At 42.8% G+C, this 24,575-nt stretch overlaps 1 protein-coding gene and 1 non-coding gene across 24 annotated transcripts in view; one reads left to right on the top strand and one right to left on the bottom strand.

Annotated features, from left to right (window-relative positions):
• The window catches only part of NRCAM (neuronal cell adhesion molecule), a 314,557-nt gene that overhangs the window by 233,938 nt on the left and 56,044 nt on the right, over positions 1-24,575 (top strand). For 17 of the 23 annotated variants that reach the window (XM_067042868.1, XM_067042865.1, XM_067042855.1 and 14 more), the window contains 6 exons: positions 3,349-3,471; positions 7,845-8,015; positions 8,546-8,602; positions 10,652-10,763; positions 13,035-13,219; positions 15,301-15,432. In XM_067042868.1, the coding sequence (XP_066898969.1) occupies positions 3,349-3,471; positions 7,845-8,015; positions 8,546-8,602; positions 10,652-10,763; positions 13,035-13,219; positions 15,301-15,432 (780 nt within the window). The remainder of the gene's footprint in view (positions 1-3,348; positions 3,472-7,844; positions 8,016-8,545; positions 8,603-10,651; positions 10,764-13,034; positions 13,220-15,300; positions 15,433-24,575) is intronic. The other 6 variants (XM_067042860.1, XM_067042864.1, XM_067042857.1 and 3 more) reach the window with 1 other exon arrangement.
• LOC131763089 (5S ribosomal RNA) lies at positions 22,158-22,276 on the bottom strand. Its single transcript, XR_009337490.1, has one exon. It is a non-coding gene; the product is annotated as a 5S ribosomal RNA (ribosomal RNA).

The following is a 24,575-nucleotide window of genomic DNA, read 5'->3' as shown; positions in this document are numbered from 1 at the left end:
ATCAGATATCTTTTTCCATCCCCTCACTTTCAGTCTGTATGTGTCCCTAGGTCTGAAGTGGGTCTCTTGTAGACAGCATATATACGGATCTTGTTTTTGTATCCGTTCAACTAGTCTATGTCTTTGGGTTGGAGCATTTAATCCATTTACATTTAAGGTAATTATCGATATGTATGTTCCTATTACCATTTTGTTAATTGTTTTGGGTTTGTTATTGTAGGTTTCTTCCTTCTCTTGTGTTTCCTGCCTAGAGAAGTTCCTTTAGCATTTATTGTAAAGCTGGTTTGGTGGTGCTGAATTCTCCTAGATTTTGCTTGTCTGTAAAGGTTTTAATTTCTCTGTCAAATCTGAATGAGATCCTTGCAGGGTAGAGTGATCTTGGTTGTAGTTTTTTCCCTTCCATCAGTTTAAATATGTCCTGCCACTCCCTTCTGGCTTGCAGAGTTTCTGCTGAAACATCAGCTGTTAACCTTATCGGGATTCCCTTGTATGTTATGAGTTGTTTTTCCCTTGCTGCTTTTAATATTTTTACTTTGTATTTAACTTTTGAGAGTTTGATTAATATGTGTCTTGGCGTGTTTCTTCTTGGATTTATCCTGTATGGTACTCTGAACATCCTAGAATTGATTAACTATATCTTTTCCCATATTAGGGAAGTTTTGAACTTTAATCTCTTCAAATATTTTCTCAGTCCCTTTCTTTTTGTCTTCTTCTTATGGGACCCCTATAATTCAAATGTTGGTGTGTTTAATGTTGTCCCAGAGGTCTCTGAGACTGTCCTCAATTCTTTTCATTCTTTTTCCTTTATCCTGCTCTGCAGTAGTTATTTCCACTATTTTTTCTTCCAGGTCACTTATCCGTTCTTCTGCCTCAGTTATTCTGCTATTGATTCATTCTAGAGAATTTTTAATTTCACTTATTGTGTTGTTCATCATTGTTTGTTTGCTCTTTAGTTCTTCTGGGTCCTTGTTAACCATGCCTTGTATTTTCTCCATTTTGGATCATCTTTACTATCATTACTCTGAATTCTTTTTCAGGTCGACTGCCTATTTCCTCTTCATTTGTTTGGTCTGGTGGGTTTCTACCTTGCTTCTTCATCTGCTGTGTGTTTCTGACTTCTCATTTTGCTTAACTTACTGTGTTTGGGGTCTCCTTTTCGTGGGCTGCAGGTACGTAGTTCCCATTGTTTTTGGTGTCTGTCCCCAGTGGCTAAGGTTGGTTCAATGGGTTGTGTAGGCTTCCTGGTGGAGGGGACTAGTGCCGGTGTTCTGGTGGATGAGGCTGTATCTTGTCTTTCTGGTGGGCATGACTGCATCCAGTGGTGTGTTTTGGGTTGTCTGTGACCTTATTATGATTTAGGGCAGCCTCTCTCCTAATGGGTGTGGTTGTGTTCCTTTCTTGCTAGTTGTTTGGCATAGCGTGTCCAGCACTGTAGCTTGCTGGTTGTTGAGTGGAGCTGGATCTTAGCATTGAGATGGAGATCTCTGGGAGAGCTTTCGCCATTTGATATTACGTGGAGCCAGGAAGTCTCTGTGGAATAATGTCCTGAACTCGGCTCTCCCACCTCAGAGGCACAGGCCTGACACCCCGTCAGAGCACCAAGATCCTGTCAGCCACACGGCTTCTCTAGAGAGTCTCTGAAGATCTGGTGGGCTCAGGAGACAGATAGCGACCCCTGCGAGGTCCTCCACTAGGGCTCCCTGGTCTCTGGCATCTGCTAGACCCCGAAGTAAGCGGCGACTAGGGAACGGGCAGACTGAGAGCCCGGCAGCTGTCTGGGCCTGGGTGACCACACGGAGGCTGCCACAGGAGACAAGTGGGGGCTTGCGGGCACGTGTGTCCTTGGCCACTGCCAAGGTCTCCTATGGCAGCAACCGTGAGATGGATGGCACGGAAGCCACACTGGGGCCTCTCCTTGTAGCTTTTTTTTTTTTTTTTTTAGTGGTACGCGGGTCTCTCACTGTCACAGTCTCCCCCATCGCGGAGCACAGGCTCTGGACGCGCAGGCCCAGCGGCCATGGCTCACGGGTCCAGCCGCTCCACGGCATGTGGGATCATTCCCAGACCGGGGCACGAACCCGTGTCCCCTGCATCGGCAGGCGGACTCTCAACCACTGCTCCACCAGGGAAGCCCCTGTAGCTTATTTTATACATAAGAGTTTGTAGTTCTTAACTCCCTACCCCTATACTGCCCCTCCCCCATCCCTCTCCCCACTGGTAACTACTAGTATCTGTGAGTCTGCTTCTTTTTTGTTATATTCACTAGTTTGTTGTATTTTTTAGATTCCACATATAAGTGATATCATACAGTATTTGTCTTTCTCTGTACAAAGAGACTTATTTCACTTATCATATGCCCTCCAAGTCCATGCATGTTGCTGCAAATGGCAAAATTTCATTCTTTTTCATGGCTGAGTAATATGTTCCATTGTATATATGTAACACATCTTCTTTATCCCTGCATCTGCCGATGGACACTTAGGTTGTTGCTTCTGTGTCTTGGCTATGTAAAAAATGCTGCTATGAACATTGGGATGCATGTGTTTCTTTAAACATTTTCATTTCAAAATTTCACTGGAAATAGGGTGACCTCACTATCTTGATAATATTGTGGCTCTTTTTGCAATGGTCAGCACCCACATGCTCTCAACAACCCAAGAGCATGTATTTAAAGAACAGCAAGCATTTGAAGTTGTGGTCATTTTTTTAAATGTTTATTATGTGTATAATATGTGTGCATTATAGAATAAATCAATTACAAATGAACAAAAAAGAAAGTTAAAAATTACTCGCAAATCCTCTCATTCAAGGAAATTACTATTCTTTCTATTTTTACCTAGGCAGATATGTATGTACATGTCGAAAACAAGCTCATTCTGAAGTACTATTTTATAACCCTTTCTGCCTTATCTAGATATCATGTATATTTTATATTAATCTTATAAATAAGATTAATAAGTATACTTATACAATACTTATAAGTATCCTTATACAATGTCTAACACTGTATGATATTCAAATGTGTACATGTACAATTATTTGTTTAACAAATCTTTTGACATAGAAATGTTTTTCATTCTTCCTTGAAGGGCATGCTTGTAGCAAAATTAGTTTGTATCTTCTTAAGGATTTATTTAATATAAATTCTTAGACATGGAATTGCTGACTCAGAATTTATACTATTAATGTCATTTTTTAACACTGTATTTAAAATTTTTTGGTCGTTACCTTAATGTATATAAATTTCGAGTTACTATTTCTCCAAAAGTTTGCTTTATCTTTCTTTCTAGTGCTCTTTTTATTTTCCAATGCAGAAATAATTTAGAAGTTATTGTTTTATTTCATTAGGGTCACCGTTGTGGACCAAAGAAAAACTTGAACGAATAACACTTAGAAATGGCCAGTCTTTGGTACTTCCCTGCAGACCCCCGGTTGGGTTACCACCACCTATAATATTCTGGATGGATAATTGTAAGTTTTAAAAATAAGAACTTACTTTCTTCAAGAGTCTTATGATTATTGGCTGTTCCAATCAGTTATTACCTCTTGTGATTCATAAGATGTTTATAAAATGTCTTAGAGATTCTCAGGAAAATAAATCACATATCCTTTCATTCAGTCACTTTATTTTATTAACACCTACTGTGTACCAGGCACCTCTCTAAATAAACCAAACAAAGGTCCTGCTCTCGCTGAATTTATATTCTATGCAATGGGAATAGAAGTGGGGAGAGAAGGAAGCAGAGAATAAATGCATTTAGAAAATATGTGTCAGTTGGCAGTAAGTGCTGTGAAGAAAAATAAGCAGAGTTTTGAGCAGGAACTTACAGGAGTGAAAGAGCAAGCAGGCCCTTAAACATCTGGGTGGAAAGAGAAAAACCAGTGTAAGCCCCAAGGGCAGGAGCATCCCCGGTGTGTGTAAAATCAGCAGGGAGGCCAGTGTGCCCGGGCTGACTGGCCCAAGGGCGACAGTGAGAGAAAAGGTCAGGAAAGTCCAGGGGCTCCAGTGCGACGGGCTTTGGCTTTTGCTTTCAGTGAAGCAGGGAGACATTGAAGGAGTGGCTTCACCTGAATCAAAACAAATAGTAAGAACATCACTTTGGCTCATGTGTGGAGAACAGAGAGGACGAAAGGGAGAGAAGGGCATTCTGTTAGGAGGCCAGTGCTGCGATCTGGGCAAGAGTTGATGGGGACTCGGACTTGGGTAGTGGCAGTCAAGTAAGTAAGAAATGGTCAGATTCCAGAGACTTCCCTGGCGGTCCAGTGGTTAAGGTTGCACGCTTCCAACACAGGGGGCGTGGGTTTGACCTCTGGTCAGAGAACTAAGATCCCATGTGCCACGTGGCCATAAAAAAAAAAAAAAAAGAAAGAAAGAAAGGGAGGTAGGGAGGGAGGAAGGAAGAAATGGTCAGATTCCAGATATAATTTGAAGGTAGATCCTCCAGGATTTATTGGGGTCAGGGTGGAGGCGCGAGAGGGAGGAATCAAAGGTAACCCCAAAGTCTAAGACGGAACAACTAGTATAATGGAATTGCCATTTCCTGAAACAGCAGAAGCCCATCAAGGGAAGGAAATCAAGCTGTTCAGGATGTGTTACCTCTTTTCTTTCAGTTTCGTTCTTTTATCCCCAACAACAGCTAATTTTTTTAAAATTTAATTTTCTACTTCATATTGGAGTACAGTGGATTCACAGTGCTGTGTTAGTTTCAGGTGTACAGCAAAAGTGATTCAATTATACATATACATATATCCATTCTTTTTCAGATTCTTTTCCCATATAGGTTATTACAGAATTTTGAGCACAGTTCCCTGCACCATACAGTAGATGCTTATTGATTATCTATTTTATATATAGTAGTAACAACAGCTAATATTGATTGGGCATTTACTAAGTGCCTGTCCCTTTGCTAAAGACTTTACCTAAGTTCTCTCATCCATTTTCTACAACAGTCCCAGGAAGCATCTCGGATGACTCTTACCACTTTTTAGATGAGGAAACCGAGGCACAGAGAAAGGAGGTCATTCATTAGGCAGCTTAACATCTGTTCACCCCATCCCTATCCTTAGGGAATTGTTCGTTGCTCTGCTCTCCCATCCTTCCACACCTCCCCTTAGCATGTTACGTTGGAGACCAGGAACCAGGGTTTGGCATGTGAGAGGCTTGCGAGGCGTCCTTGTGGAGGTGTCCAGCAGGAGTCAGAGCTACAGCTACATGAGTCAAAGGAAGATTCAGGGCTCTTGCCGACGGTGTGTGAATGTTAGTGCTGCAGAGCTGCTCTGTAGAGCCGGGGGGCTGGAGGGGAGGATGAAGGGAGGGAGTGCAGGTGATGAAGAGGAAAGCCTGGGGACTGAGACCGGGAGCCTCCATGGGCCGAGAACTTAGGGAGCAAAGGAAAGTAGATGAAAAGGAGCAGTCACTTAGGTAAGAAGAAAACAAAAAGAGAGGGTGTCCCCAGGACGAGGGGAAGAAAAAGTGTCAGGGAGACAAAGTATCAGCTGGTTCAAATACTGCTGAGAGTTCAATTTCCAATCTGACTGAGAAATGAGTATTACATTTAGCAACACAGTGGTCGCTGTTGACCTTGACAAGAGTCCTTTGGGTAGAATGGTGGGAATGGTTGCAAAATATTTGTAGGGAATATATTCTGTTCTCAGTGACATGATTTCCTGTGAAATCACCAGCCGTGCGAATTACTGAAGATAAAATGTAGCTCTCACATTTCATTTCCAGTTTTGACTGTTCTGTATCAAAGCACTCAGAGAAAGTATCACAAAGAAATGGAAAATAAATACATAAATGAGTAAACGGGCGAAGATATTTTTCCTGTGATCACGTAACATCTTTTACAGATTTTGATAGAATAAGTAACAAATCAAATGTAAACGAGTGGTAAAACAGTTATACTCAAATAAAGATGTTTAAAAAAATGTAAATGAGTGGGTTATGTGGCCGAGAATAACAGTATCCAAATGTACTGCCAAAATGAGGCCCAGTATTTGGTTCTTGGTTCTTACTCAGAATTGATGACTTTTCCACTTAATAAAGAGGCCTATACATGTAAAGTCTCAGAATCATCTGAATATGTAACTAATTTTTTTTTCACATTGCACTGCTGGCCTTGTCATTTACATACATTTTAGGCTGTAGGCAAAGCATCTGGACCTTTCAAGTGAAATTTCATCGGGATAAGAGACAAAATTCAGATCTGTGTAGCATTCTTCTGGCAAGATGGCCTTATCATGGTATTCCTATCTGCATACATTTTTGTCCCCAGTGTAATGCAAAGGAACTCAGTGGGCAAAGTGCTACCATCCTTGTAAAATGGCCTTCCCTTTCATTTGATCTCCCAGCACCGGTCCATAATAAAAGGCAGCAGGAGAAATGGAAGAGAATAAATGTGTCCCTATCTTTAACTCTTTGTATTCATGAAATAAACGTGCATTATTTTTCTGAGTTATTTTTTAACACAACCCTTGCCCTGGTTAATGGCTTCAAACCATGAATTTACAACCGCCAACCAAACCCCCATCTTGACCTAGAACTTGACTAACATAGCTAACCAGCATCCTTTCAAGGCCTGGCTCCACATTTCCCTACCTTTTCCTGCCCAAGGGAGCTGCAGGCTTTTCCCCATAATTTTGCATTTCATGACATTTTAGATAGAGCACCTGCTGCTGTAGGAGCATAGCTGCTTGACTCAGACTCGAGAAATCCTCCGGGAGCCATGACATCTGGCCCCAGGCAGCTAGGAGGTACAATATTTCCTAGTTCTCTCACTTCAGAGCTGAAGAACTGTCCCAGTGAACTGAGTCAGAAGCTTCCTGAGTCATGCTAGCCAGCCAAGTGTAAGTTCGCACATAGATCATGGGTCCCATCTCCCTGAGTTCTTCATCGCCTTAGAAAAATCTCCCCTCCACGCCTGAGGCTAGACTGTTCCTTGGGCCTGAGGAGAAGTCGGTTGTTAAACGTGAAACTGGAAAGTCAGAATGCTGATGGTTATTCATTTCATTATGGAGCTTCTGTGAGGGGCCAGGTGCACTTTTAGCACCTGGCACTTTTAGCAGTAGCTCTAAAAGCAGATGACGGTCTCCATCTTTCTGGAACTTAAATTCTAGTGCGGGGAGACGGGCTATAAGCCATACACATGACAGGTAAAGTACATTGTCTGTTAGAAGGTGATAGGTAACACAGAAAAGAAAAAGTAGAGGAGGTGAGGGAGGTTGGGTGGGTGGGGGGCCTCTGAGCGGCACATCTGCAGCATTACACCCTGTTGTTAATTGCCTGTTTGCTGCCTGATTCTCCAGTTAGATCCCAAGCTCAGGGCAGGGAACCAGCTCTGCCTGACACCTTGCCCAGGACCTAGTTCATCACAGTTAGGTGCTGTCACAGTATAAGGTGTCTGACTGTGTATGTACTGCAATAGATGCAACCCATGTTAACATCCTTACAAGCTTCCGTAATGCACTTTCTGAGATGCGTGTGTATCTATGATTAACAATTAGGGATTAACTTAAATGTTAGGAAAAGTCATGCAAACTCTTTCTGTAAAACATTTTTTGGTGTATGCTTCATGAAACCCTTCACTGGACAACTCTAATCTCACCTCTATCCCCACTCCAGAGAAATTAGGGTCTGGCAGGTACAATTGGAGTTTTAATACATGTGTTGTTTTTTGTTTTTGTTTTTTACAGTTATTTGCTTTTACTCAAAGATCTTTATAGAGAAAAAAAAAGTGCATGTGAAGTTCACAGAACTAGTTATTAGTAGATACATTTATCTCACTAATTTGGAAAGTGGCCACTTTGTGATGGAATGATCTAGATGTCTCTCTGCCTTTCTCCAGCCTTTCAAAGACTTCCACAAAGTGAGAGAGTTTCCCAGGGTCTGAATGGAGACCTTTATTTTTCCAATGTGCTCCCGGAGGATACCCGGGAAGACTACATCTGTTACGCCCGATTTAATCACACTCAAACCATACAGCAGAAGCAACCTATTTCTGTGAAGGTGATTTCAGGTAAGAGTTCAGTTTCCAGAAACTCTCTTGCCGTGATGTTTACAATTGTGTGCAAATGTATTAATTATTAAATCCTACTAGCTTTGAAGTAAACAGGTTCACCGATCAGGAAAGTACCTGTGAATAGTCGCTAAAGTGTTGGCATATGTATCAATATTATAAGGAGCTTGCCTACCTTAAATTCTGTATTTTACAGTTTTTGCTGTCATTAGCATTACTGTTGCCATGGTAACTTCCTGAATTTACTTAGTGTTCTGAGCATTTGTGAGTGCTTTATGCTCCGCTATCCCTTTAATTGGGAGTCCTGCTGCTTCAGTTATATATTCACATATTACTGGTTGGGGGTGGCTGAGTGAATTAATGAAATAGTTCTATACAATGTAAAGCACTGTTTTTACTTGGTAGGGACGGTGCTCGGTCAGCATAGGTATATATGTTTGCTTTTGTTGCCCAATACTTTTTTTTTTTTTTTTTTTACAATCCCCTCCCCCCTACTTTTTGCATTCTTCATAATATTCTGTTTATTTCAGTGGATGAAATGAATGACACTATAGCTGCTAATTTGAGTGACACTGAGTTTTATGGTGGTGAGTTATGGTGATTGTAACTGATATTTTTCCTTCATTGTAGAATTTAGTTCACTAACTTCACCTCCATGGCTGTTTAACCTTATTTCTTTGTGAAATTCCTAGTTCCATGTTTAATACCACTAGAATCAATGTATGTTTCATATGAAGTTTAGCTCTGAGCTTTCAAACATGTCACTAAAACATGTTCCATGTTGTATGTGTAATAATGAAAGTTACTATAACTGTTGTCATGTAAAGAACCATTCCACAAGATTTGGGAAAATTCTTTCGTGTATGTTTAGAATTACGTTTTTCATTTTTTGTCTGGCTCATAAACTTTTCTCATGAATTAAATAAGAGTTGGCAACGTGCATTAACCTGCTAAAATACTAACATCAAAGTCTTAGTAACCTTTTGCAATTAATATTAAGTGGATTTTGATAGTAAATCATTGTATTTCCATCTGTTTTCACATGACCTTATCGATGTCATATAATTAGTAACAGTATTTCTCTTAGTTTTGTTTAAAATCGAGTGACTGTCTTCAGTGGAAGAAATCTTTTTAAAAATAGAGGATTTAACTTCATTCTTTTAAAAAGAAAAGAATTTGATTTCCTTAACGGAAATATGGCTCTCAGGTATAGCGTCTATGTGTGAAAATTATGGGTTCTGGATATGGGGTCCTCTTAATTATCTATAAGGCAGAATTTCTGCTGTTTTAATTTTTTACCTCTGAATATGAAGTAAAAAACATTAAGGTACTATCAATGACCAGAGTAAACAGATCACAACTCCTGCCTTAATTTATTTTATTTTATTTTATCTTACCTTATTTTATTTTATGTTGAAATCCTCCTGAAAAATACGGGCCTCAAAATCATTCCCAAAGTGATTTCAGAGGGGTAAAATCTAAGGAAAACTCTAATTTATCTCCACAAATACCTTCTCTGGTGTTCAGTTTTTTGGTTTTTTGTTTTTTGTTTGTTTGTTTTTTGCGGTACGCGGGCCTCTCACTGCTGTGGCCTCTCCCGTTGTGGAGCACAGGCTCCGGACGCGCAGGCTCAGCAGCCATGGCTCACGGGCCCAGTTGCTCCGCGGCATGTGGGATCCTCCCGGACCGGGGCACGAACCCACGTCCCCTGCATCGGCAGGCGGACTCTCAACCACTGCGCCACCAGGGAAGCCCTGGTGTTCCGTTTTTTCTTCTGAGAAATGAGAAGAATTCATATGTTACCTTTTCAGTTTTTATGAGCATCAAATAGATAATACATTAAAGTGTTGAACACTGTAAAGGGCTCTTAGAACCTCAAGATGGTGTGATTTCAACTTTAAGTTTTTCTGAGAGGCCATTAGAAGATAAGGCCACATTTAGGCAAAGACTACATAAAACATGACGGTAGTCTGTAGATATCTTCCTGAGATTTCTGACTTGAGCCCTTTTTTACGTTTTTGTCGAGGAAACCGATTTCAGTTGCTTTAAGTACACCCTTAATTTATGGCACACAATTTGCCACACCTCTGCAGTCACTTTCTAGTTGTGTGTTGCTCTGTTTTCCATAAACTTTGCAGTTTTGATATGTTAGATGTCCACCACGATTTATCTTCACGATTAATCAATAGAATTGACTATAATCTTGTCCCTAAGGTAAAGCAAAATACCCCTTCCATTGTCATATCTTCCAGAAGATAGACAGCTCATTTTCACTTTGACGTGCGCACTCGTATTAAGAGATGGATAGTTTGATAACATGATTTTCCTCTCTATGTCTACATTTTGAAAATTTGCCAACTCACCAAAAATTCGTAGAAGCCTAACCCAAATTAGGGAAATGTACAAGAGGAAAAAAGTTCTTATTTTTAGTGCTTGTGCAACCAAAATAGTTTCTACTTCCGGCTGAGTGAGTGATGGCTATTTGCAAGGCAAAGAGTGTGTATATGTTAGTTTAACAAATTTCACAATCAAATGCTAAATGGATTTGCAAAAGGATAAGATTCTTAGACAGTGAACTGGGCTTCTCGAAATGCGTGTTCATAACTCTGAATGCATATTGATTTTCTTGTTTGCAGCTAAATCACACAGAGAGAGGCCACCAACATTTTTAACTCCAGAAGGCAATGCAAGTCGCAAAGAGGAATTACGAGGAAATGTCCTCTCACTTGAGTGCATTGCAGAAGGGCTGTGAGTTAACACTGTCTGTCTTGATGTCCACTTCTTATGCAAACATAGTAGATTTGTAGAGAGGCGTTAATATCATAACAAGAGTCATTGTCTTATGTTGATTCCATTAAGCATCAAGTAAACGGTGATAATTCCTTCCAAAACAGGCCATATAAATTTCATGTTATTAAAATATTTTGTTAATAGTGTTCCTTTTGAGATAAGTATCAGTAATCACCTTCTGACTGCTCTGATTATAATTCAGGTTATTATTTTGCTACTGTTGTCTAACAAAGCATCTCAAAACTTAGCAGCTTAAAACCAATAGCTGTTTATTACTGATCATTTGTCTGCAGGTCTGCAGGGCAGTTGTGCTGTAACAGGCTAGATCTGACTGATTTCAGTTGACCCTGTTTGTGCATCTGCTGGGCAGCTAGCTCGGCTCTGGGTTCACAGCTCTGGGTCTGCTGGCTATGAGCAGGGCAACGGAGCTCTTGACCATGAGTTTCTCACATCCCTCTAGCAACCTAGCCCTGGCTTGTTCTCCTAACAACAGAGGCAAACATGGCCTCACAGGACCTAACCTCCTACCCGGCACACCGTCCCAACCCCTGCTTCCTAGTGACGAGTCACCAGCCCAGCTTCTTTGCAGATGTCTCATCTGTGCAGACTTCAAAACTGACGCCACCCCCAGAACGCATGTGCCCTTGACAGGAGTCCCATATTAGGAAAACGTTCAAGGCAAGCTTCTCTATATAGTTCCCTCTTATGCCTGGCACAGAGCAAGTACTACTGATAAGACACATCTGCTGAAAACATCGATTGGAATCTCGGAAACATGTTGTGATCTCGTGTTATGATCTGTGCTGTCCTTGGCCTGGTGACTCCAAGTCCACATTCCTTCCTAGAATCCCAGAATTGGCCTCCAGGAATAATTTTACCTCCGGAGGCACATGGAGGCCTCTGCTGGCCGTGTCAGGAAATGACACTACTCACAATTCAGTTCCTCAAATACATCTGTTCAATTATTTTTATTCCACCAAACAAATGAAAAAAATTCTACAATCCATTAATCCCACTTGCATTTCTAATGATAAATACACTGTGATCTTCCTGCGGGCATGGACCATTCTTTTTTTTTATCTTTATCCTCCCAACACACAGCTCAGTGCTTGGTCTGTAATTTAGTCTCAGTAAATGTATTGCATGGATTTTTCTTTTACCCTCATGAAAACCTTCTCAAGTCACCAGATCAAAACAAGCATCGTTATGTGCATTAAGGCAACAGAGAAACCTGAGGCCCAAAAGGGTCACGGATCCAAGATCAGAGAGCAATTTCGGGATAAGGCTGGGATTTTGAAGCAGACCTTTTTTTTTTTTTTTTTTTTTTGCGGTATGCGGGCCTCTCGCTGTTGTGGCCTCTCCCGTTGCGGAGCACAGGCTCCGGACGCGCAGGCTCAGCGGCCATGGCTCACGGGCTTAGTTGCTCCGCGGTATGTGGGATCTTCCCGGACCAGGGCACGAACCCGTGTTTCCTGCATCGGCAGGCGGATTCTCAACCACTGCGCCACCAGGGAAGCCCTGAAGCAGACCTTTTAACTCTAAGCCTATGTCTGGCTTTTCATCTGCCTCTGTAGTTCATGATTTAATAAGAAACATAGGTGAGAAATGGTATGAGTAACACGTGGGCCTACTTCTGTCAGTTGGTATTTTAAAATATCCCTAATAATGAAACTAAAGTAAGAGCACTATTCCTCTAATCACTTCATTCACATCATCAGATAGCCTGTGGTAAGACCGGGAGGTGCTTCCATTTGATATGGAAATGTGTGAAAAGTTCATGGGCACAAATACGTGTATCAGCTCTTCCTGTGGCATTTTTAACTCTAGCCGATAAAAAAATAACTCGGTGCCATGAATTTCCTGGTCATTATTTTGATTGACATAGTCCCTTCATGCAACATTTTCCAAGAGTGCCTCACTGATCAGAACTTTGAAGACAATAATTAGGTCCCTCCAGTCAAGTAAGTCTTGCTGCCGTTCTCACCAGATCCCTGAAGTCCAAGTTCACAGTGTGCCATAAATTAGCACAGTTCTGCTTGTGTGAAAATGGTAACTTACAGACTGAAATGTAAGGTTTTGAGCATGACTTATAAAAGTGTGGTGCTAGTTAAAATCTCTATGTATGCCTCATGATCTTTATGTTTGTGACACGCTCGCGTGAAAATCACCCTCAAAAGCAGCCAGGTGAACTTCTTTTCTTGTAATGTTATTGTTTATTCATCTTATCAGGCCTACCCCAATTATTTACTGGATAAAAGAAGATGGAACACTCCCCATCAACCGGACATTTTATAGGAACTTTAAGAAAACTCTGCAGATTGTTCAGGTTACAGAAGCAGACTCTGGGAATTACCAGTGTATAGCCAAAAATGCACTAGGAGCCATCCAGCATGTCATTTCTGTCACAGTTAAAGGTATATCATTGTCTAAAATACATGGCTCTTGCCTCCTTTGAGAATCCCTGAGTCTTCGATCAAAATGCCTTTGATTATATTCAATGATAATGTCATTTATATCAACATACATGGCACCTTGACTGTCTTCTCATTGCTACTTATAGTGCATCTAAATCAGGTTGAAAATTCACTCCCTCAGATCTTCCCTGCAGAGGATTCCAATTAATAAGTGTAGAAAGAGTGAAGGAAATAGGAAATCACAGTTAGAATCCCACAGTTATAACTGCTGTAGGCAAGAGCTAGTGATGAATGCTAAAATTACGGGATGGAACTTTAAGGAGAAACAGGATATTTGCATAGCCTCAAAGTGTTTCTTCCCCCCTCACCCCCCAAAAATTAATTACTGAGGCAGGTTTAATATATGTCCACAAATTCTTTACTCGTGCCTTAAGGAGATGGAGTGTAATTGTCCTCCCCTTGAGTGAGGGCTGGACTTACTTGCTTCTAACGAATAGAACGTGGGAAGCAGGAAAATAATAACTTTCCAGTGGAGAAACCTGGCAGACATCACTCTAACCAAGTGATCAAGGTTAATATAACCACTAATAAGCCATGTCAATATCATGTACTCCCAGATAGGATGGACGTCTACAACAGCAGTTACCAGTGGGGAGAGGCAGTAAAGGGGTAGGGGGTTAAGAGGTACAAACTATGATGTTTAAAATAAGCTACAAGGTTCTATTGTACAACACGGGGGATATAGCCAATATTTGATAATAACTGTAAATGGAGGATAACCTTTTTTTAAAAAAAAGAAGTAACTATGATGATACTGATGGCAGTGGTTGGATGGTGATTATAATCTAAAAATTCAGGAGTTCTTCACTCAAAAATCACTAAATTTGACCTTAGATGGAAAAGCTTTTGTTCACTTAAAACCTTCCTATTGATCTGTTGGAGAATTCAGTAGTCACTGGTAGAAACATTCTCTAGGAATGAGAGCATGTTGAAAATGTTTCACAAAATATTTTAGTTACAGATAAGGAGTAGAGAACATACCTTAGGAGAAGTACAAAGATTAATCAATTTAGTAAGCTTGACTTATCCCTGAAAGAATTCAGTTGGCTAGTTCTCCTTTGTAAGTCTGGAAGGATGTTCAAGGAAGAAACTCTTCATGAAAAAAAAAAAAGAGATGATAGAGAACTTATTTATGGTGTTGGGCTAGTAATTAACATTGATATGTAACACTTACGGCAAACACTGACATGTATTAACTTTTCTCCATTTCTGTCCTGATAATGATGAAAAGAGGATGTTCCTTATTACAAAAAATAACCAAAAAGCTCTTGATTATTTAGAAAAAAAAAAAGGTGTTCTACAAAATAACTGACTAGCTGTCTTTAAAAGTCCCAGGTTCATGAAAAGCAAGGAAAGAGCAAGAAACTTCCAGATCGGAGGAAACTAAGTAAGAAGATGTGACAGTTAAATGCAATGTGGTGTCCAGGACAGGGTCCTGAGACAGAAATAAGACATTAGGGGAAAAATTGGGGAAATCCTCATACAGTGTGTAGTTGAGCTGATGGTATCCAATGTTAATTTCTTGTTTTGGTATCTGTTCCGTGGTTTTGTAAGAAAAAGCTGGTGAAGGGCTTATAAGAACACTCTGTACTAACTTGGCAGCTTTTCAAAAATGCAAAGCTTTAAAAACTGCTTCCCAATTTTATAACTGTATGTATTCTACAGGGCTCAGATTTTAAATTCATGTTTCTTAGCCCTATCTGTACCTGTAAATTCCTCTACAGCATTAGAGAAATCTGTTACCTCTTCAATGTCTGATTAATGTAATGTAAAACAAGATGACGATATTTGAATCAAAAGGCTCTAGAAATAATACATAGATGTCACTGAGTCTTCTTAAACATTCTTCTGAAAATCTGAAGTGTTCTTTGAAGCATAAATCTATTCACTCTAAAAAAAATGAAAGTAACAACTGTTTTGCAAAATACTTATTTTTATTAAGATAGTTCAGTCTACTAAGTTTGCTAGAATAACTTATTTGATTCAATTTTTTGTGGGTTTTTTTTGCTTTCCTCACAAAGCGGCTCCATACTGGATCATAGCACCTCAAAATCTTGTGCTGTCCCCAGGAGAGGATGGAACCCTGATCTGCAGAGCTAATGGCAACCCCAAACCCAGAATTAGCTGGTTATTGAATGGAATCCCGATAGAAAGTAAGTTTCCTTGAGTGGCTTCAATTGCACTATATTTTTGGAGCATAGTGACATCTCCACAGGGTACAGATGGTGATAAAATAACTTGGCTTAAGGAAGGAAGCCATATATAAATTAAACAGAGGCACGAAATTACCTTTAGATTTTAATTTTACTACCTTTAGATATAATTTATTATGACCGAATCGTTTATGCTATTTTATTGTTTTCTTTTTTGGCTGCGTTGGGTCTTCATTACTGTGCACAGGCTTTCTCTAGTTGTGGCGAGTGGGGGCTTCTCTTTGTTACAGGGCACGGGCTCTAGGCATGTGGGCTTCAGTAGTTGTGGCACATGGGCTCAGTAGTTGTGGTGCACAGGCTTAGTTGCTCCGCGGCATGTGGGATCTTCCCGGACCAGGGCTCAAACCCGTATCCCCTGCATTGGCAGGCGGACTCTCAACCACTGCGCCACCAGGGAAGTCCCGTTTATGCTATTAACATAACGGTATGTGCCGGTTGGGACATGGCAATATTTCCTCTGTTTTTTACATGGATCATAGGAAGAATGACAGGGTGAGAAATAAACATCACTGAAAAGTTCAGATTATCTTCTTTGTTCAAAATGTCAAGTGATTTGTGGAAACATCACAGGAGTCGGAGGAGATGGGTGGGGAGCCTAGGAATAGAGACAGTGGATATGACAAGAATACGAAATACAACTGTCTTAATTTAAAGAGATTTTCACTCCTAAGTAGAGCCCAGATGTTCCCACGTTCTCCAGTCTTGCAAGGTCACCATCCCATTTAATACCCAAAGAAGCACACGTCCTCTGACCCCAGTCCTCTGCTGGGCGCTCCATCTTTGACCAGTTTTCCCTCCCTCCGTATTGCTGAGATCATCCTTGAGCGATACCTATATGGTCCTAGCTGCCAAGTGTCACCTCTTCTGCCACCTTCCCTGGACCATTCCACCTGTCTCTCAGCCAGCTTGTCCAGGCTGCCCTGCTGCTGCCAGGAACAGTTCCCCAAAGTGTGACCACAGGCTTTCCATCAATCTTCTAAATCACAACAAAGACCCGTTTTACAAAACCTGGTTAAAGGCTTGAGCATAATATAAGGGAATTACAGCGAAGAAAACTTAGCACGGATATTGTGTCTTTCTGCTCCCGGATTCCTAAGCCATGGCCATTCACAGGAAGCCTATTGCCTTTCCTTTTTCTTGACCCCGCTCACCACCAGCTGCCACCGAGAGGCGAATCTTTGGACATTTTCCCCTTCTTGAAGTTCAGACCTTCTCTTAGACCCAGAGAGAGAGAGAGAGAGAGAGAGAGAAAACCGGTTCCTGTTTAAAACCCAGCCTCAGGTTCACTCTCCCAGTCAGTAGCATAATAATCTGCAAAGATATTCTTTTTTTTTTTTTTTTTTTTTGTGGTACGCGGGCCTCTCACTGTTGTGGCCTCTCCCATTGCAGAGCGCAGGCTCCGGACGCGCAGGCTCAGCGGCCATGGCTCACGGGCCCAGCCGCTCTGCGGCATGTGGGATCTTCCCGGACCGGGGCACGAACCCGTGTCCCCTGCATCGGCAGGCGGACTCTCAACCACTGCGCCACCAGGGAAGCCCATGCAAAGATATTCTTTACCGCCAATAAAGACAACCTTCGGGATTATGATGCAGAGCAGCCTAGCTCCTCATTACCTCCAAGCCAGAATCAAAAATTGGTCCTACTGTTACATACCCAAAAGGTCCATTAAACGGGCTTTCCTGAAATGGTCTTCACCCTAAGGTGGATCTGAAAGCTGCTGGCAGATTTCAAACGACACACGTCCCTTCTCACCATCAGGGTCTTAACCACTGCAGGTCCAGAGGGGGTGAGAGACCCGGTTCCATGAGTGTTTATTAGGAGTTTGTGTCACACAACACAGTCCTTATCGGATCCTCAGAAACAGCCTGTGTTTACTGTAAAAGGAAGTATGTTCCTGGGAGAACACAGACACTGAGGAGGCCAGCAAATAGGGTTTGGATATTTCCGTTCCCAATTTTAACTAGGAGGAGGGTTAGGAAAACCTGCAGAGAGTATTTGGGGTTGTACCCTAGGAAGCTGTTGCCTCTCTCAGAGACATGTAGGTGAAAACTGAGAAAAAGTGGAAGAAAGCCCAGAACGGAAAAAATAAGTCTTTTGGTAGAGTATCTGATTTTCTGAGGAATGTGTTCAGGATGGCAGTAAAGGATGGAGTGTGCTCAGCACTTCGGCACCGTGTTTTGTATCTCAGAGGTTCTGTGCCAAGTTACGGAAGGTTAAATGTGCCCCTGAGGTCTGGCCTCAGGGAAACTGACAGGTGGGCGGGGACATCCATCATTTCTGAGCGGGAACGCCGGGGAGCCACGGAATCTTGGAAAGAAATCCTCAAGCTCCGCAGCCAGAATGCAATCATAAGCAGGGGGAAGTGGAGATGTAGGTGGGTCAGTGACACAAGGACGAGGGGAGATAAAATAAGGAAGCTGATCTTTCCTCCTGATTGGCTCAGCTTCTGAGCCTTCCAAGCCGGGCACAGGTGGTGCCTCTCAGGGAACCCTGTTACTGCAGCTGTAATGAGTTTTGAACTTCTAGGTGTAAAATAAGATTCAAGGGTGTAATGTCCAGCACAGGTACTATAGCCAGTATTTTATAACTTTATATGGAATATAATCTATGGAATGTCGAATCACTATGTTCTACACCTGAAACTAATATCATGTTGTAAGTCAACTAGCCTTTAATTTCAAAAGTCAGCTTTGAAATTGTGCTCATAGACACTCCCCTTTAAATGCAATATCTGGGGGGAGGATCAAAAGTGAAAAACCTACATTTGGGGGATGGGGAGTGCAGCACAGTGGTCCCTGGAGACAAGTGGAGCCTGTCTGCTGTAACCCCAAATCATCTGATTGGGTCCAGAACAAAATCTTTCAAATCAGGTTCCAAATCAGTTCATTTCTTCCATCCCCAAAGTATGTGTTAAGCCCACGCTGGAAGGAAAACAGGAGGCTCAGCAGAGCTGGATCGGGGTTCCACGGTGCCTGCAGATCCAGGGCCCCTTGGCCTCTGGCGTGCTTCTGGTGGACCAGCAGGAAGAAAAGCACCGTGCAGTCTGGCAGCAAAACCAGGGGCCCCGGCCGCCAGGCTGCCCCACAGTGCTGGGAGCACGTGCTGTATTTTTATACCGAGGCGATGAGAAGTGGCCCTGGAAGGTGTCTTTGTCCACATCTGGAAGCCAAGCTAAAAGTGCATGGATTACTGTGTGGAACCTCGGAACTGAAAGGTGACGTTGGGCTTGAGGCGCCTGGGGGGGAGCCTCACAGTTCTCTGCACGGTGGTACCTGCAGGGCCACCGCTGTGCCCCGTCCTCACCCTCAGCCGCTAGCCCACCTACAGCTTCTGCTGAATGACTTCTTGGCTACACACTGTCTTTTTTTTTTTAATTTTTAATGAAAAAAATTTTAATGTTTAATATCAAACAGTTTTAAATTGAAGTATAGTTGATTTACCATGTTGTGGTCATTTTTTTTTTTTTTTTTTTTTTTTGCGGTACGCGGGCCTCTCACCGTTGTGGCCTCTCCTGTTGCGGAGCACAGGCTCCGGACGCGCAGCCTCAGCGGCCATGGCTCACGGGCCCAGCCGCTCCACGACATGTGGGATCCTCCCAGACCAGGGCACGAACCCGTGTCCCCTGCATCGGCAGGCGGATTTTCAACCACTGCGCCATCAGGGAAGCCCAACTTCTTTTTTTCTTTAATTGTTTTTATTTTTGGCTGCGTTGGGTCTTCGTTGCTGTGTGCGGGCCCTCTCTAGTTGTGGCGAGCAGGGGCTACTCTTCATTGCGGTGCGCGGGCTTCTCATTGCGGTGGCTTCTCTTGTTGCGGAGCACAGGCTCTAAGCACGTGGGCTTCAGTAGCTGTGGTGCGTGGGCTTAGTAGTTGTGGCTCGTGGGCTCTAGAGTGCAGGCTCAATAGTTGTGGCGCACGGGCTTAGTTGCTCCGCGGCATGTGGGATCTTCTTGGACCAGGGCTCGAACCCGTGTCCCCTGCATTGGCAGGCGGATTCTTAACCAGTGCGCCACCAGGGAAGTCCCTTTGTTGTGTTAATTTCTGCTGTACAGCAAAGTGATTCAGTTGTACATATACATTCTTTTTCATATTCTTTTCCATTATGGTTTATCATAGGATGTTGAATGTAGTTCCCTGTGTTATACAGCAGGACCTTGTTGTCTATCCGTTCACTATATAATAGTTTGCATCTGCTCATTGCAAACTCCCAACCCCTCCCTCCCCCACACCTCTGTCTCCCTTGGCAACCACAAATCTGTTTTCTATGTCTGTGAGTCTGTCTCATAGGTAAGTTCATTTGTAGATACTAAGTCTTAAACAGCTACGCTCCAAGTGAACCCTACCTGTCCCACCCTGTGCGGACCTCTCCTGATCCAGGAAGAGGAGTAAATGAAGAAGAAAACTGTCCCCAAGTCGGTAGAATTCGAGGAGCCTCGTGCTTCTCCCGTGTCCACCCTGCCCATGAATTCGGACGCCTCTAAACAGAACTGCCTTTGAGGTGTGGGTACCATTCTGGAAACAAGAGACTGGGGCTTGTTTCTCATCTGCAGTTTGCTGAGTTTGCAGCCCACAGATGCATTCAACAACGACAGGGCAAGAAGGAAGGAGGGCAGAGAGGCAGGAGTAGCAGGAAAGAGCAAAATTTACCATAGTATATAGTGGCACAGAATTGGCATGGTGAGGATTCAAGGGGAGACTGGAGTAGGCCCCAGAGGTTAGCTGGGAGCACAGGCTGGCTTGCTGACACCTTCTACTTAAGTAGCTGCAGAAACCTTGGGTGGACCAGTTGCCAAGGGGCAGGGACAGGGAATAGCTGTGCTTCTGCAGTATCATCGTGCAGCATCCCCACCAGGTGCCTGACATCGCCACCAGCTACAACACAACAGAGACATTATCAGGGGACCACAGTACCCAGATACACAGCCTCCCCACTCTTGACTTGTGGGCAATCATCTAAAGACATTGCCACTCTCTCCTCCCACCTCTGCAGGCTCTGGCTGCCAGGGGCACACAAGGACTGTAAAAGGAGAAGCTAGATCAGGAGGGGGAGGGGTCAGACTTGGGATCTGTTAGCAAAATACAGTGGTTTTTTTCAATATGTATTTTATTTATTTATTTTGGCTGTGCTGGGTCTTAGTTGCAGCATGCGGGATCTTTTAGTTATGGCATGCATGCGAGGTCTAGTTCCCTGAACAGGGATCGAACCCTGGCCCCCTGCATTGGGAGGACAGAGTCTTACCCACTGGACCACCAGGGAAGTGCCAGCAAAATACAGTGTTATTGATTTGTGACTGTGCATTTCAGACCTGGCACCTACTGTCTTACAAAACCAGAAGAATTCATTCAAAAAGAGCCTGGGCTCTAATCTCAGTATCTTCCAAAGCTCTGTCCCTCCAGGACTGGCCAGGTTACTTTTAACTTTCCTTGAAGCAAAAAACAGACTTATCAAATATGGAATTTGTCCAAAACCACCTAAAATTTTTTTAAACCATCTTCAGAAGTCAGGAAAAAGAACACAGCTGCAGAGGTCCTGGTACCGAAAAAGAACTTTGATTTTTATTGTGTGACCTGCAGTGTCTGGGAGGATGTGGAAGTAGAACCCAGGATCAGAAAGAAAATGTCCAAGGTCAAGACTGTGGACACCGAGATTCCTGTCCCTGTCCTAGAAGGCAGCATAGAGCCTAACACTTGTAGATCTTTAATGATCGCACATGTGAGTTGGGGTAGATCTCTCAGATCCTTCCACATGGAGCATATGTAAGATCACACTATTATTACGTTAAAAGGCCCCTTTTCTCTAAAAGATGAGAAGGGGATGGAATGAAGGAAATAAGAATGGACAGAAGACCTCCTCCTACCACAGTTACATATTTTGCTGACATGGGAGGAAGAGATTGAAAGCCAGTAACACATGATGAGCAGGCAGGGGAACGGAGGCGTGGTCCAGGATCGACCCAAGATTCCACCAAGGCATCTTTCTTCTTCCTCTTCTCAAAAGTGAAGGACTCAGGGACTTCCCCAGTGGCACAGTGGTTAAGAATCCGCCTGCCAATGCAGGGGACACGGGTTCGATCCCTGGTCCAGGGAGATCCCACATGCCACAGAGCAACTAAGCCCATGCACCACAACTACTGAGCCTGCGTGCTACAACTACTGAAACCCATGTGCCCTAGAGCCCACGCGCTGCAACTACTGAGCCCGCGTGCTGCAACTACTGGAGCCCACACACCTAGAGCCCGTGCTCCACAACAAAAGAAGCCACCACAATGAGAAGCCCGCACGCTGCAACGAAGAATAGCCCCCACTTGCTGCAACTAGAGAAAGCCCGCACACAGCAACCAAGACCCAATAAGCCAAAAATAAATTAATTAATTAATTTTTTTTTTTAAGGAAAGGGCTCAGTGACATCGCTTATAGGGGATAGAATGCCTAGATGGAGAAGAAAAGTCATCTCTTCCCCCAGAGATTTGTTCTACATTATGCTCCGACGTTCAGATTTCAGGAGATGTTTATAAAGGAGACTAACTCAGAAAATCTGAGCAGTAATCGTGCATTAAACAAACCATTAAGTCTGTAATTTCTCATCTCTGAGGTGCATATACTACTATCTACTTAATCTGTTTCACAAAGCTCTTTTTATTTTAATTTAATTTTATTTTATTTTTAAGTCTACAGCACCCAATATTCCCAGGCAGTCTCCCATCCAAGTACTAACCAGGCCTGACCCTGCTTAGCTTCCGAGATCAGACGAGATTGGGTGCATTCAGGGTAGTATGGCCGTAGACCACAAAGCTCTTTTTAAAATCAAATTATGCAATAGATATAAAAATATAGATATAAAAATATTTTAAAACTTGATAGTACTTTTTACATGTAAGGTGACACTCGCTGTTATTATTCTCAGTTTCTAAGTGTTGGAAGCGTTCATGGTTTTGGCCAGCTATGTCAGGAGAGGTAGAATAAAAGAAACCATTGTTGGGAGACTATCACCCCAGTTCTGAACCTTACCTTTGGGGCTTTAGGTTGTATGGTGGTAATTCTATGCTCTTCAGTTTCTTTCCCCAGTGTGCATTTATGGCAATAGAAGTTGATTATTCCCAGAATTAGTTCTTATTCCTTTGGGTAATTTGGGTTTGGATACTGGAGAGTTACTCCCACCCAGTAGCCAGCACACAGAGTCCAAAGGCTTCAAGTCTCTCTGCACTAGCAATTTGATTCTTTGTCCAGTACCCATTGAGCTTCCATATGTCACCGTGAGATTTCCTGGGTTTGCTTGTGTTTCTTTAGTAAGTGCTTAAGGAGAATGGAGACCAAATCCCCATGGAGAAATATCTGCTTTTCCACTCTTATTACTCTCACCTAAAGGGTTTATTTAATTTCTAAATACCTCGCCAAAAACAAATATTTGGAGGCTGCATCATTTAGCAGAAATACGGCAGTTACACTCAGATACCTCTCAAGCAAAGAATAACATTGTAAAGAATTGATAGCAAAAAGAAAAAAAATGCAACTGTGGGCTACATAAAAGCTCTTTTATTTTTTTTTTTTTTTTTTTTTTTTTTTTTTTTTTTTTTTTTTTTTTTGCGGTATGCGGGCCTCTCACTGCTGTGGCCTCTCCCGTTGCGGAGCACAGGCTCCGGACGCGCAGGCCCAGCGGCCATGGCTCACGGGCTTAGTTGCTCCGCGGCATGTGGGATCTTCCCGGACCAGGGCACGAACCCGTGTCCCCTGCATCGGCAGGCGGATTCTCAACCACTGCGCCACCAGGGAAGCCCCTAAAAGCTCTTTTAAATGGTGTATATTGTGCTTGATGAATCCCTACTAGGGGAAGATCGTCCTACTGACTTTGTGAATTGCACTAGTCTTCCATGTTCATGGTGAGGTAACTTTTTACTGTGGTTAAAAAAACACATAACAGATCCTACTGTGTAGCACAGGGAACTATATCCAATCTCCTCGGATAAACGATCATGGAATGTAAAGTAGTTAGCTAGTGAGAAGCAGACGCGTAGCACAGGGAGATCAGCTCGTGCTTTGTGACCACCTAGAGGGGTGGGATAGGGAGCGTGGGAGGGAGACGCAAGAGGGAGGGGATATGGGGATATATGTATACGTATAGCTGATCCACTTTGTTATACAGCAGAAACTAACACACACACACGAACAGATTATTGAAAAAAGAATGTATATATGTAGAAAACTGAGTCACTTTGCTGTACAGTAGAGACTGGCACAGCATTGTAAATCAACTGTACTTCAATATTAAAAAAACATACATAACAGAAAATTTACCATCTTAACCATTTTTAAGCATATAGTTCAGTAATGTTATAGTACATTCACACTATTATGAAATAGATCTCCAGAACTTTCTCATCTTGGAAAACCAGAACTCTATACGCATTAAACACATGGTGATGTAATTTTTAAGAGCTTAGTATATTCGAGGAATTTGGAGGGACTCCTGGCCCTCCACTGCCTGCTGGGTGCACAGAGGTGCAGTCAGAATGGACATGGCCTGTGCACTGGGGGTCCCCTGAGGAGACCCAGCACTGAGTGCTCAACTGCTGGGTCCAAAAGTGCTAAGAATAATTGACAGAGAAAGAGATTCCCAAAATGCTGCTCTGCACCAGCACGCCTTGCTGAGGCAGCGGAAAGACATTGCTGAGAGTATGTGTCAGAAAGGCCCCGATGATCCTAGACTTGGGATGTGGGACAAGGGACACGGGCTGCCCTGAGGGATGCTGCATTCTCCGGGTACCTGGCTGCCGGCCGCAGCACTAGTGCACTCCCTAGGCTAGTGTGGCGTGTCAGTCCTCTGCTGTCATTTACTGAGGAAATCTATGCTCTGTCAAAGGAGTTGAAACTTGTATTTTTCTTCTGGTTAGAAAGAACATGTTCCTTAAGGCCATTTTGAAATCATTGGAGTCATAAACAGCGGATGTGAGCTAAGATGCCAACTCAAAGCATCTTGGCTCACCTGTCACTAGTTGAACTAGTTGGAGCATCTAAGATGATTTCCTAAATTAGCTACTGATTGTGATGACAGTGTCAGACATACGACTACATTCAGAACTGTGTGAT

Source organism: Kogia breviceps, chromosome 9 (assembly GCF_026419965.1).
Source record: "Kogia breviceps isolate mKogBre1 chromosome 9, mKogBre1 haplotype 1, whole genome shotgun sequence".
NCBI lineage: Eukaryota > Metazoa > Chordata > Mammalia > Artiodactyla > Physeteridae > Kogia > Kogia breviceps.
Note: the sequence above shows the minus strand (reverse complement) of the source record. Positions and strands in the feature narration are given on the sequence as shown.